Source organism: Littorina saxatilis, linkage group LG5, assembly GCF_037325665.1.
Source record: "Littorina saxatilis isolate snail1 linkage group LG5, US_GU_Lsax_2.0, whole genome shotgun sequence".
Classification (NCBI taxonomy): Eukaryota; Metazoa; Mollusca; class Gastropoda; order Littorinimorpha; family Littorinidae; genus Littorina; species Littorina saxatilis.
Window position 1 is genome coordinate 49,858,805 of NC_090249.1, and position 19,169 is coordinate 49,877,973.

Sequence of the window (19,169 nt, forward strand, 5' to 3'; positions counted from 1 at the left end):
ATAGGTTTTACACCTTGTTTGGTTATAACATTATTTATAATACTTTCTGTTAAAAAATAACTTTTAAAAAAAGCAGTGGAAAATAAAACACACACAAAAAAACGTTAAAAAACACAAATTATCCCCCTTTCACCCCCCCTTTGCTAAAACAAATCGCGTGACAAACTTATAAATAGCACGACTGAACTGGGCATCCATTTTTGAATTAGTACACAAAATTTGGTGGTGATTGGACTTAATTCAAGCTTGCTAGACGGATTTCTTTACAGTTACTGTTTTTTGGGAAGTTTCTTGGTGGCAAGCTTGGGCAATACAATACAATACAATACAATACAATACAATAACTTTATTAATCTCTAAAAGAGAAATTGCATTGCTGAGCGTTTGTGTCCGTAATAATAACATACATAAAACATTCAAAATAAACATTTGTTCTTTGTCCTGAGAAAATACAGCACATTGGTTAGGACGTTAACGCCGTGGCAGTGCTAGTCACAATAGTGTTAAACAGTAAAGTCTCAAAATCGGGGTAAATTTACATAGATTACAGATAAAGGCCCTTGGAACAGTGCAGAGAGACAGAGAGAAAGAGAGGAGGGGGGAGAAAGAAAGAGGGAGAGATTAGACAGAGAGTCAGAGAGAGAGAGAGAGGGAGAGATCAGACAGAGTCGGAGAGAGAGAGAGGGAGAGATTAGACAGAGAGTCAGAGAGAGAGAGAGAGGGAGAGATCAGACAGAGTCGGAGAGAGAGAGAGGGAGAGATTAGACAGAGAGTCGGAGAGAGAGAGAGGGAGAGATTAGACAGAGAGTCGGAGAGAGAGAGAGGGAAAGATTAGACAGAGAGTCGGAGAGAGAGAGAGGGAGAGATTAGACAAAGAGTCGGAGAGAGAGAGAGGGAGAGATTAGACAGAGAGTCGGAGAGAGAGAGGGAGAGAGATTAGACAGAGTCGGAGAGAGAGAGAGGGAGAGATTAGACAGAGTCAGAGAGAGAGAGAGAGGGAGAGATTAGACAGAGAGTCAGAGAGAGAGAGAGAGAGAGAGATTAGACAGAGTCGGAGAGAGAGAGAGGGAGAGATTAGACAGAGTCGGAGAGAGAGAGAGGGAGAGATTAGACAGAGTCAGAGAGAGAGAGAGAGGGAGAGATTAGACAGAGTCAGAGAGAGAGAGAGAGAGAGATTAGACAGAGTTGGAGAGAGAGAGAGGGAGAGATTAGACAGAGAGTTGGAGAGAGAGAGAGGGAGAGATTAGACAGAGAGTCGGAGAGAGAGAGAGGGAGAGATTAGACAGAGAGTTAGAGAGAGAGAGAAACTATGTGTTTTTCTATGTCAATGCCTCACCTCCATTTGATGAAGAACTTGTACTCGATGAGAATGTTGAGGGTGAAGAAGAAGATTCCCAGCATGAACATCGAGAAGAGGTTACGGCCAACGATCTTCCACTCAAAGATGTTGTACTCCAGTGTCTCACCTGCCAAACAGCACATCAAAACAAAAGTTAAACACCTGGAAGATCATGAGTCATTTATTTCAGAAAATCTTTCACGGAATGGTATTTATAGGTGTTCTTGCTCAGTATAATATGACTAATCATAGATCAGTAAAGAATGAAAACCATCATCATACAACCGATGTACAACTGCAAATGTTATTCAAGCTTTACCACGCTGTTCTTTAGCTAAAGGTCTACAACTGACTGTGGAACTAATATGACAGATTTCTAAATGATGCCTTTTCCAGTTAGACACTGTTGCTTAGTCTTGATCCCCAAACTATCATGTATGTTTTGGTGTAAAGGGAATCCACAATTTCAACCTGTCTTCTTCTTTTTCCACTCCCACGTACATTTCGGGTTTTGCGCCAGTTGGTTTTCACGTGCATGACTGTTTTTTCCCCTACCATTCAGGCAGCCGTACGCCGATTTCGGAGAATTTATGCTTAATATTTTTAGGTTTCTATAACCCACTGAACTCAGACATGAATTACAGGATCTTTACCGTCCGTACTTGGTCTTGTGCTTGCGTGTACACACGAAGGGGGATAAGACACCATAAATTGACCTGGGAGATTGGAAAAATCTCCAAACCCTGCTAGGCATATCTGGAATTCGAACCCTGAACCTTCCACGTGGAAGTCCGACATCTTAACCACTAGGCCATTGTGCCTGTCCTAGCTGTGTAAAAAGCAGGTAGAACGTACCGTATCTGCTGATGAGATCAGCCTGCAACTGGTAGGACGCCATGTCGATCAGCCCGCGACCCAGGCAGTAGTGAGGCAGCATAAGAAACACCGACTTCAGGATCTTGTTGATTTCTGCCAGGTCCTGAAATACACACAAATACCGAAGGTTATCTGGATGCTGCATCAATAAAGCCACAGTACACTTGCCTGCATGGACCATAGTTTAGACAGTGATGTAAAAAAAAAAACTTTGAAATTCTACCGGTGTTGTTTCTTTGTTTTGTTTTTAATTTCTGCAAGATATGCCCAATTAAGAAACAAGCAAGAACTAACTACAACCTAAAAGTGATATTCCTTTAGAGATGGTTGCATGATTTTCTGTCTTGACAAACGGAGTGATGACGTAAGCGACACCATGAATACGTTAAACAATCCTCCACACAAGCACACACACACACACACACACACACCCACACACACACACACACAAACACACACACCCACACACACACCCACACACACACACACACACAAACACACAGACACACACACACACACACACACACACACACACACACACACACACACCCACACACACACACACACACACACACCCACACACACACACACACACCACCAGTTTAAACCAAACACGCTGGGGGATTATTCAGCTCTTTTCATTGGCGTTTCCCCAGACCTAGACAGATGACACTGCTTCTAAAAACGAACTGGCAAACAGAAAAGTAAACAAAAAACAAAACTACTTCATGAAAGGTAATTAATTCATGCATCTCGCAAACAAATGAAACCTAGCGATATGTTTTATCTTCTCACAAAGTCATTGAGTGCGTGTATCTCTGTTTCGATTCCAGCACAGACGTTTAGAGAAACACGAACCACAGGCGGAAGGTATCGTTCAATGGACCCACACTATCATCATAAGACTACTACATAGTAGTCTTATTATGACAGTGTTGGTGCAGTGAGCGATACCTTCCGCCTGTGCACGAACGCCAAGATATGCTCCCCCTTGGACCGACAAAAAAGCTGGTCTGTCAACAACCCATCAAACATCTTATAATGTCTTATGTCTTATGGCTCTTATCAATCCAGCAGCATGCAGAGGCGGACTCACCGGATCGTCTCTCTCGAGGAGCTCGAGGATGAAGGTGGCGATGGTGGAGACGGTGCCGAGGAAGGTGTTGACGCATGACAGGGCCACGAAGGCTGAGCTGGGCACCGAGAACAGGCGCGAGAATGGGTACATCATCGGGGTGATCGCCCACCTGACAAACACAACAAAACAAAAATTGAAAATTTTCATCTAAATTTTAATTTGATTATATACTTACCCAACTCACATCAAGCAATTTACTTCAGTTTAGTGCTAGGACGCTGAATAGCATCGCCTTGGTAACAAGGGGAGGTCACCCTAAAAAAGAGCTACCTTGACCCCTTAACATGACAAGTCACGCGTGACTTCCTGACCTTGCCGCCATCTTTGAATCATTCAATCGAAAGCGAACATAGAAAAACTTCCCTCTTTTTTAGGAAAAACCCCCATATAACCCCAAAAGCGGGGCAGGCGGGCGGGTATCAACTATGTGAGTTGGGTAAGTATATAATCAAATTAAAATTTAGATGAAAATTTTCAATTAAATTACATTCTTATCCCAACTCACATCAAGCAGAATGCTAATGAAGGAGGTGGGGAAACAAAATTCCACTTACCTCAGACAGAAGGTAAGACTTGTCCAGCCGCGACAATGGCTGGTAGGGAGCTACTGCCATCATGACGAGTGCTGGCCACATCTCGCAGGTAGAAGTTGATGAACACATCCTGCGACTTCCAGTAGGCAGCGTCTAGGACCTCTGCTAGCCTGCCTGAGCGGAGGACTGCCAGAGAAGTAGCCCAGGCCCTGGCTTCGTGCGTCCTTGACGACGTCATAGGTAGGACAGAATACCCAATGCCAGCTTGACTGTGCCACCACGCATACGCTTGTTTAATCAGCGTAGAGACCCATCTTGCCAAAGTGACCCGCGACACGTCCTTGCTCCGTTCTGCGTTAATTGAGATGAAGAGCAGTTTTTGGTCCCTAGACCTAATAGGAGTGGTACGGGATAAGTAGCTGGTGAGAGTACGAACGGGACAATTTACCAAATCAGGGTCACCAGACGCGAGAATCCTACTTAAAGGAGGGATGCGAATAACAGGAGAAGACCGACCAGGTTTTTGATTTTTGGCAAGGAACTCTGGCCTAAATCTTAAAACGACAGAGCCATCGCTCTCAAAAGAAATATCCTTAGCCAGGCCTGAGAGAGCGTGCACCTCACTGCCTCTACGGGCAGAGGCTAACAAAACGAGGAACAATGCTTTACGAGTCAGGTTAGCTAAGCTCGCTGAAGCTAAAGGTTCAAAGTCCGGTGAGGCTAGAAACTTCAATACCAAAAATAAGTCCCACGCGGGAAGAGGAGACTTAGCCTTCGCAAAACCAATCGCTGCCCCCTTAATAACACTAGCAATGACACCTCCCAGGTTAATGCTATGCCCTAATTGCTTCAGAGTAGAAGAAATGGCTGAGCGCCTGACTCTCAAAGAAGAAGGAGCCAAGCCCTGAGCAGCCAAACACGAGAGATGATTTGCTACATGCATAGAGCGAGGAGAAGTAGCAGAAACACCGTTCTCCGAACACCACTTTGTCCAATTTAACCAGTGAGAAGCATAAACGGTGCTGGTCGATTCCCTGTGGGCCTTTTGGACAAACCCTAAAGTAGCCTCTGAGGCGCCAGAACGGCGCAGCGATACCTGGACAGCTTCCAGGCGTGAAGCCGTAGGAACTGGGGGTTCTCGTGAGGAACCCCCGACCTTGGTTGCACGAGATCTCCCTTTTTCACGCCCAGAAAGAAGGGAGGACCGTCTGCGAGACGAAGGAGGTCGGGGAACCAATGTTGGCTGGGCCACCAAGGGGCCACCAACACCAAGCAAGGCTGTTCCAGCTCCGCCTTCCTGAGAACCTTCCCCAAGAGATGAAACGGGGGGAAAGCATAAGCTATCAGGCGCGACCAGTCTACTTCGAGGGCGTTCGTTTCCCACGCTTCCGGATCTGGAAAGGGGGAGACAAAGACCTGGAGCCTGCGGGAGAATCTTGTCGCAAAAAGATCGACTGTGGGCTTGCCGAAATGCAACCACAGACGCTGTAGGATCTGATGAGTCAGAGTCCACTCCGTGTGCAACGTACGCGACGGACGACTGAGGCAGTCCGCGAGAACGTTGAGTTTGCCTGGAATGAACTTCGCCGACAACAGAATCAGGTGCTGGCTGCACCAGGCCAGAATCTGACATGCCCTGACAGAGAGAGTGAGAGACAAAGTGCCTCCCTGTCTGTTGATATAGGCCGCCACGGTCGTGTTGTCTGTGCGAACCCGAATATGTTTGTTCCTGACCAGGGACAGAAATGATTGGAGTCCCAGGAAAACAGCCTCTAGCTCTAGGGCATTGATGTGCCAACGACTCTGCGTCTCGCTCCACAGGCCTGACGCAGTGTGAACAGAAAGATGGGCACCCCAACCCTCCATAGACGCATCTGTGAACAGAAACTCGTCTGGAGGGGACATCGAGATTGGCACCCCCTGTGAAATCCAGGGAAGTAGCCACTGCCTCGTTGTGTGCCGAAACCAGCTTTCGATAGAGACCACAGTCTCCCAGCCCTGAAGAGAAGGCTTCCACAGCGAACTCAGGGCGGCCTGAAATGGCCGCTTGTGGACTCTGCCTAAGGGCACAAGAGTGGCCATTGACTCCATTTGGCCAAGAAGAGAGGTCAGAACACGTACAGACGCTTTGTCTTTCAAGGACAGAGTTCGAATGAGACTTTGCAACTTGTCCACCCTTCTCTGTGAAGGGCGTACCAGCCAATCGACGGTGTTGAACGTCATGCCCAAGTACGTGAACTCCTGAGACGGCGTGAGTTCTGACTTCAGCTGGTTGATTGAAAAGCCCAGCTCCAGCGCTTGTGCGAGCACCCACTGAGTATGTGTCGCGCACAACTCCGAGCTCTGACTGAGAACAAGCCAGTCGTCGAGATACGCTCGAAAACGCACCCCCTTCTGTCTGACCAGAGCGGCAAGCTGGCGGACAACCATCGTGAATATCCATGGTGCAAGGGATAAGCCGAACGGCAGAGCCCGAAACTGATAAATCTTCTTGCCCCAAAGAAATCTCAGCCACTTCCTGTGCGCAGGATGAATGAGAACGTGGAAGTAGGCGTCGGTTAAATCTATTGACGTCACCCAGTCCCCTGGCCTGAGTGCGTCCCGAACCGACGCCGGAGTCTCCATGCGGAACTTCACCACTCTGAGGTATTTGTTCAAAGGAGACAGATCTAAGACTGGGCGCCAGGCGCCCGAGGCTTTTGGCACCACAAAAATTCTGCCGTAGAATCCCGGTGAATTGCGGTCCAACACCTCCTCTATCGCTTGCTTCTCTAGCAACGAGTAGACTTCCCCCTGAATGGCCTCCTGAGCCTCCCTCCTCTTGGGAAAACGAAAAGAGGGAGGAACCCTGGTCAACGGGGCCTTGCCGTCCAACCAGAGGAGCCGGAACCCCGAACGCACGATGCTCACTATCCACTGGCTGTTTACTAGCAGTAACCAAGCCAGTAGGGCCCTGGTGGGGCCGCCCGCCACCAAAGGGGTGGGGGCCAGGTGAGCAGGTGGATCGGGGGGGCATCATTGGGGGGGGGCTTGCGCCCCGACCCCCGCGATTTGCCAAACGATGGAGCACTCTTCGGGTAAGGGGCACCTCCGCCCCTACCCCGAGAAGAAGAACCTCGGCGCTGAGCCTTGCCTCTGAACGAGCCCGAAGACTGGGGCTTAGAAGAGGTCTGGTTCTTGTTTTGGTGCGTGAAACCATGGTGCGCGATCTGAGCTATAGCCAAGTCTCTAGCATCCTGCGTCTCCTTGCGAAGCGCATCCAAGGATGGCTGACCAAGCAACGCACCCTCCACAAACGGAGAGGACTTAAGAGCCTCAATGGTCACCTTGTCCTGAATCCGAGATCCCGTGAGGAAGGCTGACCTCCGAGCAAGAATAGAATGAGCATAAAGGCGAGCCGACAGATTCATCTGTTCAGCCGACACCTTAGCCAGAGAGGCTAGCAGAACAGTGACATCTAACTCCACAGCATCGTCCCGAAACACGAAGGGATCTAAAGACGACGCTATAGACCTTGACAGAGATCTTTGCAGAGTCTCAGAAAGAGACGACAACTCAAGCAGACGCCTGCCAGTCTCCTCCAGAGACAAAAGAGAGGCCTCCGTGCAAGGGACTGCTCTCTCCCTACTGTAACCGTCTTGCCTAAGTGCTGCGAGTTCCGGAGTGACCGGAAGCGTTGAACGCGGCAAGGCATACGAGTCAATGAGATTGACCGGGTTAAAAGACAGCAACCTCTTAGAAGCGCCGTAAGGCAAAGCTGAGGTCACACTCGGTGTAGCCAGATAAGCCTGTACAGACTCAGGAGCTTGAGCATGAGCTGTTAACAGTGGGACAGCTTGGGAAGCACCACCAGACTGACCAGTGGCCAGAAGCCTAGAAAGCTCAAACGCTACTAAAGGGGATTCCCGAAACCGGAACTGCTGTTTCTCGTCCTTGGTCGACCGGAAATCCCCTAAAGCAGAAGAGGGTTGAACAACTGAACCGGAAGGCGTCGTCACACCCTCCTCAAAATACCGAGAAGCCACTTCCGCCGCTAACGCCAGAGCTTGCGGAAGCTTATTCGGTATGCGGAAGTTGACCTCCTCGTCACCCTGGACGGAAGTGCCAAAATCCGACTGGTAGTCCCTCACTTCCGTGAATCCGGGAACGACACTTCCGCCGTGACTACCATAGTCCGACAAAGCGTCGCCCGGAAGAGACGCCACACGAGGGATTTTATACCCAAGCGGTACGTCTCTATGGACTGCTTCCTGCCTGAAAGGCGGAAGCGGGGAAAGCTGTGATAGCTGTGCTGCCGCACCCACTGTTCCTCTAGGGAGTGTAGGAGGACGCACTTCCCCTGTTCGGTCAGAGACCGAACGCGTGTCTGGGCTTCTCCCTCGATCTAGACGTTCACTCAAACGGAACGACGTAGACCGAGGGCGTAAGCTTTCGCGCACACGAACCGGTGTGGCTACTCTCTCCAAACCACGCACTTCGTTTTGGCCGGAGAACCCGGTTACTGGCGAAGTATAAATACCTTGATCGTCGTCAGTCCACGAAGCCGCTGAACGCAGCAGGGAAACACCACGGCTATCATCAAAAGAGGCGTGTACGTCGGCAGACGTAACAGTGGAGGAGGGCGGAACACGCACCCTGGCCAGGGAACGCACACCCCCCACGCCGGAGGGCAAAGACAACATCTCAGCCTTGGTAGATGATAACTCCGCTGAAAGAGAGGATATCTGAGCACTCAAGGAGTGCAAAATAGCAGAAACATCCTGCTTCTCGCCGACCGGACCTGAACCGGACAAGACCGGTGAAGCAGACAACGGCAAACTAGGCATAGCCGGAGAATCTGGCAAGTCTATGTCAACATCAAACGAGGATTTAGACAAAGGGTCAGTGACTCTAATCGAAGCTTGACTTGACGAGTTCTTAGATTTACGAGAAGACTTCCTCGTGGGAGAAGGCTCGGCCGCCGACTTAGCGTTATTCTTCTTTTCCTTATCCGACATGACGAACAGAAAAAAGTGTAAACAATGCTAAGTACTCGACAAAACCTAAGTCACAAACAACAAAAACGCTCACCCAAACACACAGTAGGAGCAGAGGGACCGTGTGCAAGTACCAAGGCAGGGTCTGACAAAGGCAGAAGTCAGACAAACCGGCTGAAAGCCGGAGCAAAATCAAAACACGTCTGTAGACACAGACCGCTGGAGAGTGAATGATTCAAAGATGGCGGCAAGGTCAGGAAGTCACGCGTGACTTGTCATGTTAAGGGGTCAAGGTAGCTCTTTTTTAGGGTGACCTCCCCTTGTTACCAAGGCGATGCTATTCAGCGTCCTAGCACTAAACTGGAGTAAATTGCTTGATGTGAGTTGGGATAAGAATGTAATTTAATGGTAATTAATAAACAAATTTGGCAGGGTACAAACGGTCATACACGTAAAAACCCACTCGTGCAAAAACAAGCACGAGTGAACGTGGGAGTTTCAGCCCATGAAGGAAGAAGAAGAAGAATAAACAAATATTTAATGCTAACCTTTTATGAACAGTTGGTTAAGCCTGATATTAATCGGGCCAAGCTGACTTCACGAAGTTTGCTGCAAGAAGCCTTCGCATTGAATTTTTGGTAAAAAGACTTTATGAAGTCTACGAGAAGTCAACTAAGGGCTCAATTAAGTACAGCCTTAGGGTTTACTGTAGGTAGATCAGCTACCACTTTGAGCAAACACTGCTTTTATGCTCTTTGAAAACCACCCCCCTTATCAACTCTCACATCAACCGAGAAAACTAGGATGACAATAAACAATTGAATATTAATGCAAACCTTTATTAACTGGTTGTTTGAGTTTTGCACCAGGTGCATGAAAGACATACATGAGACAACACTGCTTGCATGAAGTTTTAATACTGTTCCCTGCACACACTCCCCTGTGGACTTACCATTTCATTGTTTACGATAGTGGTTTTATTTAGCCAACACTTCCTATAGAAAATCCCCAATATGTTCACATACAGGACAACAAACATAGTTTGCCAGCGACTCCTTCTTCTTCTTCTTCTCCTGCGTTCGTGGGCTGAAACTCCCACGTACACTCGTGTTTTTGCACAAGTGGACTTTTACGTGTATGACCGTTTTTACAATGCCATTTAGGCACCTGCGACTATTAAATAAGGCAGTGTTATGCATCCTCAAAGTCATTCAAACATGTAAGCTGTATCCCAAAAACAAACCTACAAGACAGTAACTATAATGCAATGTCTTACCCGTAAAGGAATAGCAGGGCAACCAGACATGGCGCGTTTGTCGTTGACACGTAGGCATCCTTCCCAAACGCCAGGAAAATGAAGATACACAGGGCAGCTGGGATAATGTAGTTGATCTGAAACCATAAGACTCAGCTATAGATATGAAGGTATGTGGCTGCACTGGGGGGGGTTCTGTTTTATATATCAATTTTCAGCTAAAGTGACGGGGAGGGGCACAGTAATGGAGCTCAAAAGAGAGAGAGAGAGAGAGAGAGAGAGAGAGAGAGAGAGAGAGAGAGAGAGAGAGAGAGAGAGAGAGAGAGAGAGAGAGAGAGAGAGAGAGAGAGAGCGAGAGGGGTTGTGAGGATGATGATGATGATGACGATGATGATGATGATGATGATGATGATGATGAGGAGGAGGAGGAGGAGGCGACAAGGTAGAGAGCGGGAATGATATGATACTTGTTGAGAGGGTGCTGATGATGATGATGATGATGATGATGATGAAACCTTTTTCTTGCAAGGATGTAGGTATAAGGCCGTGTATTTCCTTGCAACCTGTCTGTAAGTCAAGTACATGCAGAACTCAACAGACATTCATAAAGTGATTAAAAAAGTGATTCAAACAAACAAGCAAGAGCGAAAAAAAGACAGAAAAAGAGAGAGGGAGAGAAAGAGATATAGAGACCGAGGGCAGAGAAACATGGCTCACAAATCACAAAAACAGATGAAAAGAAATATGACAAAGAACAAGAGAGAGTAACATACTTTGTTTGTTATTGTAAATATAAAGGATATTGAGCAACTTCTTTGAATTTCCCTGGAAATATGGCCCGATGATCGAAATAGGGCTGTGTGAGACTATCCAATCACAACCCCCGAATTCCCCCATGTGTCTATCAAAATAGCAATATTGGAAGGCTAAAAGCAAAACACAAATCAGAGGCCACACATAGACTGCCAAAAAGTCCAGCGTTGTATATACCATGTCCCAGAAGAAGTTTGTGATCCAGTAGATGGCGGGGTTGATGCCGCTGACAAACTGCAGGTGCTTGCTGTTGGACACGCGCTCCTCGATCAGGAACAGCACGAAGCTGGCCGGCACGAAGGACATGGCGAAGATCACGCAGATCGCCACCACCACGTCCACTGCACTGTTGTAACTGCAAACACACAGAAAAACATATGAAGCCCATTATTTACACAGTGGAAACTTCCGTTTAAGATCTCAACAAATCTGCGAAGGAGGTACAGTGGAACCAGCTTTTGAGACCTCCAACAAATCTGCGAAAATTCTTTCTTTATTTGGTGTTTAACGTCGTTTTCAACCACGAAGGTTATATCGCGACGGGGAAAGGGGGGAGATGGAATAGAGCCACTTGTCAATTGTTTCTTGTTCACAAAAGCACTAATCAAAAATTTGCTCCAGGGGCTTGCAACGTAGTACAATGTATGACCTTACTGGGAGAATGCAAGTTTCCAGTACAAAGGACTTAACATTTCTTACATACTGCTTGACTAAAATCTTTACAAAAATTGACTATATTCTAAACAAGAAACACTTAACAAGGGTAAAAGGAGAAACAGAATCCGTTAGTCGCCTCTTACGACATGCTGGGGAGCATCGTTTAAATTCTTCCCCCTAACCCGCGGGGGGTGGGGGAGTATTAAAAGGCGGGTTCCACTGGAGTTATACATACTGCTTCATGCTAATTTCTTTTCATAACAGCATTCATAACAATTCTGAATATTTTCAGTAGAATTATGCCCTCACAGCGATTCCTCGTCCAGCTGTTGTTGTGTGAAGTTCATGGGGTGGTTGACGGTGGCGATGCCGTACCGCGACTGCTGCGCAGCGGGGATGTAGCTACGCAGGATCACGTTGTTCAGCGAGTTCATGTAGGCCACGATGGATATCCAGCCTTTGTTGTTGAACCACACCTTGAAACAGAAATATCATTCAAATCACACAATGCTTGTATATTCGTGCAGGAAAATTGTGACAAAGCTCAGTTTCTTTTCTACACGAGTGCTAGCTAATCTGTTTCAATAGACTCCGAAAATAACTCAGTTTTATTGTGAAAGAGTCAATACCCTTGATTTTTACTCGGACAAAACACTAGCGAGGGGTGTACCGAAAACAAAGTGGACAGGAGCACGTTTGAAGTTATTTGTCAGAGGAAAAGCAAGGGTAGTTATTCACTCTTTCACAACCCATACAAACCCGCCAACTTATTTAAGAATTCGTCAATTGCTCCTTTGCTGCCCACACAGAATCACGCTGTCTTCCATGCAGTTTTTAGTTTACAAAAGATCTAATGAATTAAAGCTCACTCTCATCTGCTCAAGCCATGTCGTTTCTACGCATGAAAGCGATTTAACAGATGATTGATTCCATCGTTACAAGATCTGCATGTGGATAACCTAGCAGGCAATATTGGGTGCTCTGGACTGATTTGCATGAGTAAGTTACCAACCGAGTGTTGAATAGGTTAAAATTGAGATTTGTAGTGGTTTTAACCCTTTCACTGCCACAGTGGTAGTAACTTATCCGAATGGTCTATGGGAAAGAACTGTGTTTAGAACCCCTACAAGTACTTGGACAGTGGTTACCTCCCATTTAGTTTTCAGAAATGTCCTGAAATGTTGTTGACACAAATCCCACGTATGAGATACGGTTATGGGCGTACGATAAACAGAAAATGACCACGTATTACATACGGGGTGGGCAGTGAAGGGGTTAACCAATCCGACTTTGCGGTTTGTTCTCACCCGTTTGGGTTTCACCCACTTTTGTGACTTGCACCCGAGCCCTGGTGTTTGGGGTAAAAACACAGTTTCAATACTACTGTAGAGCAGCAGCTAAGTACTAATTCTACGGGCAAGCCAGGAAACCTACCCTAGCATTGTCCTCGGTGATGGCATACTCCAGGAGTTCCTTGAAGTCATTTGTGAATCGCTCTGGAATGACAGACGTGCCGTTGTTGAAAGCAGACGTCAGGTCATCGATGGCGTCCGCGATCTGTGAGGAGTTTACCACGGACAGAATGTTTTCCTCTCCGAACGAGAAACCGCCAAACCTTTCAAGGACAGACAATGCAGTAACAGGTTAGGTAAGTCAGTTCATATAGAGTTGTTTTGAACGCTGTCAACCTCATTGGATGGACAGAAAATCTGCAGTAAAATTACAGCTCCTGCAAGAAAAAGCTAGGCTAAAAAGAAGTGTGTTACTGTAAAATACTTCACAGAAATACAGTATTTGGAAGGGGAAAAGGGTTTTGGCCAATGGACAAAAATTGAGGTCCATCAGGTTACTGTAAACAGAAATTGGGTCGATTAAGTCTACCATGAACAGAGACGCTGACGTAATTAGTTGCATCAAGTATACATCTTCCACCTTTCAAACACTTGGCTATTTTCCAAAGCAAATATAATTTGATGGAACACTGTGCCTCATTGCCTATGCAGTAATTCCTGTAGCAAAATCTCCCAAACTACAATTTACATGACTAACTACAAAATAATGTTGTCCAATTTAGATGAGCAGTGTTGTTCCCAGTTACAGAAGACAATAGATCAGTTGGACCTGGGTTCAAAATACAGTGGAGTCCAGCTATAACAAACCTGGGTATAACGAAATCCCGCTTTTAACGAACTGCTATTGATTTCCCGGCAGACAGCCTTCTATTTCTTACTTGTTACTTTCCGCCTACAACGAACCTTTTGAACTCATTTGCATAACGAACCCCTCTGATAACAAACACGTTTTCATCGCCCCAGAGCCGTTTTGTCTCTAAAAGTCACAAGGCTACAACGAACTGATGTCAATAATTGTCTCCAAAGACAAAAATACACAAAAATACACAAACACAAGTGCACATCGCGTGATGAGCGAACTCTGAACAAACAGCGGGAGGTGCACGGAACAGCCACTGCCACTGTGTTTTCACTATTCCGATCAGCTGCTAAGCTATGACTGTGCTCTAAAAAGTCACAAGGCTACAACGATCTGCGTGTGAGGCGAGATCAAAGGCAGGTCCATTGTGATAGCTGGGTGGCCTTGTTTATGAGACACTGACCTTTTTCCCAGGGGTCATTGACCCAGTTTTAGCTATGAGGTGGTTCCCCTTTCATATTGAGAGAGGAAATACTTCCTGCACCCGGGTCAGTGACCGAGTTTAACCTATGGGGAGTTTAACCTATGGGGCAATCTCTTTGATGTCTTGAGAGGAAACTTGGCCAGGGTAGTACATGCACCAGAACTGGTGGACACCATGAAATCGGAGATTGATCAGAATGTACATGTACATGCTTTTACACGACTTTTTAAATTTTACTTCTAAAATTGTGACAGTAAAGTGAACATGTGAACTATGCCTCTATGGATTATATTATGAAGCTGTTGAAAACATGCAGAGATTGTACTCTCCAAGGAAAGATCGATGGGACGATCATTTGAAGGTGAGTGGGAAAACTTGTCTTAAGGCCATTTAGGGTTGAAAACTCTACAGCGAATTACTGATATAACGAACTAAAATGTATCTCCCTTGAGATTCGTTGTACCCGGACTCCACTGTATATATATATCGGTTAAAATATCATGGCCGCAAAAAGATTGTTGTGTCAAAAGACATCGCGTGTTTCAAAACTTTGGACATTCAGGCGGCCTGGGGTCCAAACAAATGTGTCAGATAAAAAAAATGATTCCTAAATGACGGAAGACTGAGGCCTGGGAACAAGAGTGGATGAGTGCTATGCCAAACTGACCAGACCTTCTCATCATGTACGTTTCCATGGTTTTGACCAGCCAGTCACTGATGTTGCGTCCAGTCACGTTGTACAAATTGTCGTTGACAGGGATGTAGCGCTGAGCTGGTTCCGGCCCACCCGCGCCTACAGGGACACACAACAAAAGAAATGTACAGAGAACAATGACAATTTAAGTTCAGATGTAGAAAGTTTGCAATTTTTGATCATAAATTCTTCGTCTTCTTTTGCATTAATAGGCTGCAACTCCTACATATGGGTGAAAAACAATGTTGTTTTTTTTTACTTTGAAACAGCACAAATAGAAATCTGGTTCAGCATTCCTTACAACACATCTTTTCAAAACAACAGCTTTTGCCTATCTCGTCTATCACCTGACAGTTGTTTTAAATGTAGCTTGTCATTAAAGTCGCAGTTTTGAAAGAATGTCTGCTATGTGCTACAGCCACTCGTTCCTCCAAGTCTGTTATCATTAGTTATCAACACCCAGCTTCCCTATGCCAACAGGCTAATTTACAGGCCGTCTCCAATTTCACACGAAGACACGAAAGTGAACTTCCCCTTTTTTCTCGGTCCAGTAATCAGAGATACCACCATACTACTGCTTATCTAAACAGTTCCAGACACTTGTTGGATAGAGGGTGTGGGTGTCAGTTGCGCGTCTGGAGGTCATTAATCAAATCTTCGTACTCGCAGAAAAATTCCTCCCGAACTTCGCCTTTAAGTAACACATTCACAGCACAATAACATTCAAAATCGTACCTGCGGGGCATCGCTGGAAGCCTGAATCACAGGAACAGGCAGGAGAGTCGATGGAGGTGTTGCCAGTTGTGTAGGGCTGAGCTGAGAAACCTGGGGCGCCACTTCCTAGACATGGGTGGTCACTGCAACCAACACAGTATTGTATGTTAATCCTGGGTAGTACACAATATGGATTAGTTTTAGGTGGAATATTGTGAAAAGGAACAAGTCAATGCGTGCGTGTGTGTGTGTGTGTGTGTGTGTGTGTGTGTGTGTGTGTGTGTGTGTGTGTGTGTGTGTGTGTGTGTGTGTGTGTGTGTGTGTGTGTGTGTGTGTGTGTGTCATTTAGTTAAAATACCATTGTGTGGGTTTATTATCATCTTAAGATCACTTCTGAGGAAAACCTTATTGAGAAGAAAAAGATATCCAGCTCTCTCTCTCTTTCTCTCTCTCTCCCACAAGTACACTATCACAAAGAAACACACATCGAAATCCACAATTAAATAAGTAAGATAAACCAGACCTTATGTTGTAGACAGATGGGTCCAGACATCTTGCTCCATGGAAAGTTCCGGATTGCAGCAACGTCTGTTCAAGCACAGTGGCACGACCTTTCATGGGATTGTCATTGCTGAAACAAGAATGACGCATTCAATGTTTGTGTTTTCACTACACTTTTCATTGAAAATCAAATTAAAGCAGTTTATACATCTGTGCTTGCTCAAAGCAGGCGAGTCCCATGCAGGATATACTAAAATATCGTTTCGTGGTGGTACACAAATATGGAGGTCACAGGCTTAAGTAGTGAAAGCTGTACTCACTATACTCACTTTACCTGAAACATCCCCTCCTTGTGTTTTATTGCCATAAGGGTATGCGACGGTTTGCAATATCAGCTCGAAAGCGTTCATAGACTTTATAATCCTGATATTCATATCCCTCAACTGTTACTCTACAGTAATTGAGGTATAGCCCTCAACTGTCCTCTGACACGATTAGGTGAACTGGCAGGTGATTGTTATCAAGAGATGGTCGCTGTCATGGTGTTTTTAAAAAAGATGCCAATGTCAGTGTTTGTGTAAACCCCATCAAAGACGTTTATGACATGCGCACTGTACTGTAATGATTACCATGGACCCTGGACCTAATACGTCCGTTAGTTGTTAGCTTGATGTAAATATCAACACATGGTGGAGGTTGAACTGTACCTGTAGAAAGAGTAGAGACTGCTGTCGCCCTTGGAGGGTTCGTAGTGCCAGGGGTGAAGCTCCAGGGGCGGCATGTCCACCAGAGCCGGCTGAATCAGGGCGAACACCATGGCCAGGCACACAAACCCTGCCGGCAGGAGGAACTGCAAAGCGACAAAAACGGCTGTGTTGAATCCATGAGAAAAAATCATGCGTACATTCTGTGTAAAGTATCTGCATCAGGGTAATGAATGCATAGTGACAGTAAAAAGAACTCAAGACTCACAGAAACACACACAGGCATACACATATGCACAGACAGACACAGACACACATAGGCGTACACTTAGACACAGACACACACACACACACAAACACACATATTTCACACTCAAGACAAACAGACACAGGCACACACAGACAAATGTTTCACACACACACACAAATGTTTCACACACACACACACACACACACACACACACACACACACACACACACACACACACAAAAACACAGAAACACACACACACAAACACACGTACACACTCACTCACCTTTCACACTCAGACACATACAGACACACTTCTTCTTCTGAGTTCCCTGCCATGCTAAAATGTCAACGAGGTTTATGGGGATAAGTCCGCGGTCCTCTGCAGATAAACACACACACAGGCCTACACACAGAAACACACCCACACATATTTTCACTCACCTCACTGATGAATCCTTTCTTGCTGCGTCGGACATGGTGCAGTCGCTTCAGAAGAAGGGAGATAATTTGACGAGGAATCAGTTTCTTCCCTTGCAAATGTGCTGTGCCGGCACCGCTGAAGTTCAGATCATCTCTTGATCCTGTCACACTGGATCCCATAGAAACTGGTAAAACAGAAGAAAAAAAACAATTTAATAATAAGATACAACAGTTCAAATTATTTACCTTCCATCTTCCTCAGGTACACTAGATTAAAAACACGCAAAACCCACCAAAGGGAAAAGAAGATGACAAAAGTTCAACATCAGGTACTGCTGCTTGTCCTTTTCAAAAGTATGGTAATCTTATATGAACCAGTAGGACCCAAGAGGACAATAATTCCAATAAATGAACATATCAGTATTGTTGTTAAAACATCTGCCAAAAATGCAGAGAAGCTGACTTCTTTTCCTTTGTCGCTGCCCTACACGCCACCAGGCGTGAAAGGCAGTAAGTAAGTAAGTGACTTCTTTTCTATTACATTCAATGCCGTTACATTTTTTTTTACAATCTTGTCGGTAAACATCAATTTAGAAAATATCAATTGAAGCAGTCTTCAGTATCTACATACAACTGTACAAAATATGTCAACTCTAAAAAAAACGACACCTGGTATGTATCTGTATTTGTTTTTTATCTCAAGTATTCATCAGAGAGACAGTCATTTACACAAACACGCCCATCTACTGCAACAAACAAACAAACAAAAAATGTACACATATATACAAACAACCTAAGAACGCAGGCAAGCAACCCAAAGCAAAGTATAAAACAAGTCGCGTAAGGCGAAAATACAATATTTAGTCAAGTAGCTGTCGAACTCACAGAATGAAACTGAACGCAATGCCATTTTTCAGCAAGACCGTATACTCGTAGCATCGTCAGTCCACCGCTCATGGCAAAGGCAGTGAAATTGACAAGAAGAGCGGGGTAGTACTTGCGCTAAGAAGGATAGCACGCTTTTCTGTACCTCTCTTTGTTTTAACTTTCTGAGCGTGTTTATAATCCAAACATATCATATCTATATGTTTTTGGAATCAGGAACCGACAAGGAATAAGATGAAAGTGTTTTTAAATTGATTTCGACAATTTAATTTTGATAATAATTTTTATATATTTAATTTTCAGAGCTTGTTTTTAATCCAAATATAACATATTTATATGTTTTTGGAATCAGAAAATGATGGAGAATAAGATGAACGTAAATTTGGATCATTTTATAAATTTTTATTTTTTTTTACAATTTTCAGATTTTTAATGACCAAAGTCATTAATTAATTTTTAAGCCACCAAGCTGAAATGCAATACCGAAGTCCGGGCTTCGTCGAAGATTACTTGACCAAAATTTCAACCAATTTGGTTGAAAAATGAGGGCGTGACAGTGCCGCCTCAACTTTCACGAAAAGCCGGATATGACGTCATCAAAGACATTTGTCAAAAAAATGAAAAAAACGTTCGGGGATTTCATACCCAGGAACTCTCATGTCAAATTTCATAAAGATCGGTCCAGTAGTTTAGTCTGAATCGCTCTACACACACACACAGACACACACACACACACACACGCACGCACGCACGCACATACACCACGACCCTCGTTT

The 19,169-nt window shown here is 45.4% G+C and overlaps 1 protein-coding gene across 2 annotated transcripts in view; it reads right to left on the reverse strand.

The window, feature by feature from the left end:
• LOC138967373 (phospholipid-transporting ATPase ABCA1-like) overlaps positions 1–19,169 on the reverse strand; it is a 91,071-nt gene that overhangs the window by 19,623 nt on the left and 52,279 nt on the right. For both annotated transcript variants that reach the window (XM_070339906.1, XM_070339907.1), the window contains exons 29-40: positions 17,530–17,693; positions 16,839–16,981; positions 16,154–16,261; positions 15,652–15,773; positions 14,895–15,015; positions 13,022–13,202; positions 11,897–12,063; positions 11,108–11,285; positions 10,139–10,254; positions 3,312–3,462; positions 2,195–2,318; positions 1,337–1,466 (exon numbers count right to left, since the gene is read on the reverse strand). In XM_070339906.1, the coding sequence (XP_070196007.1) occupies positions 1,337–1,466; positions 2,195–2,318; positions 3,312–3,462; positions 10,139–10,254; positions 11,108–11,285; positions 11,897–12,063; positions 13,022–13,202; positions 14,895–15,015; positions 15,652–15,773; positions 16,154–16,261; positions 16,839–16,981; positions 17,530–17,693 (1,705 nt within the window). The remainder of the gene's footprint in view (positions 1–1,336; positions 1,467–2,194; positions 2,319–3,311; positions 3,463–10,138; positions 10,255–11,107; positions 11,286–11,896; positions 12,064–13,021; positions 13,203–14,894; positions 15,016–15,651; positions 15,774–16,153; positions 16,262–16,838; positions 16,982–17,529; positions 17,694–19,169) is intronic.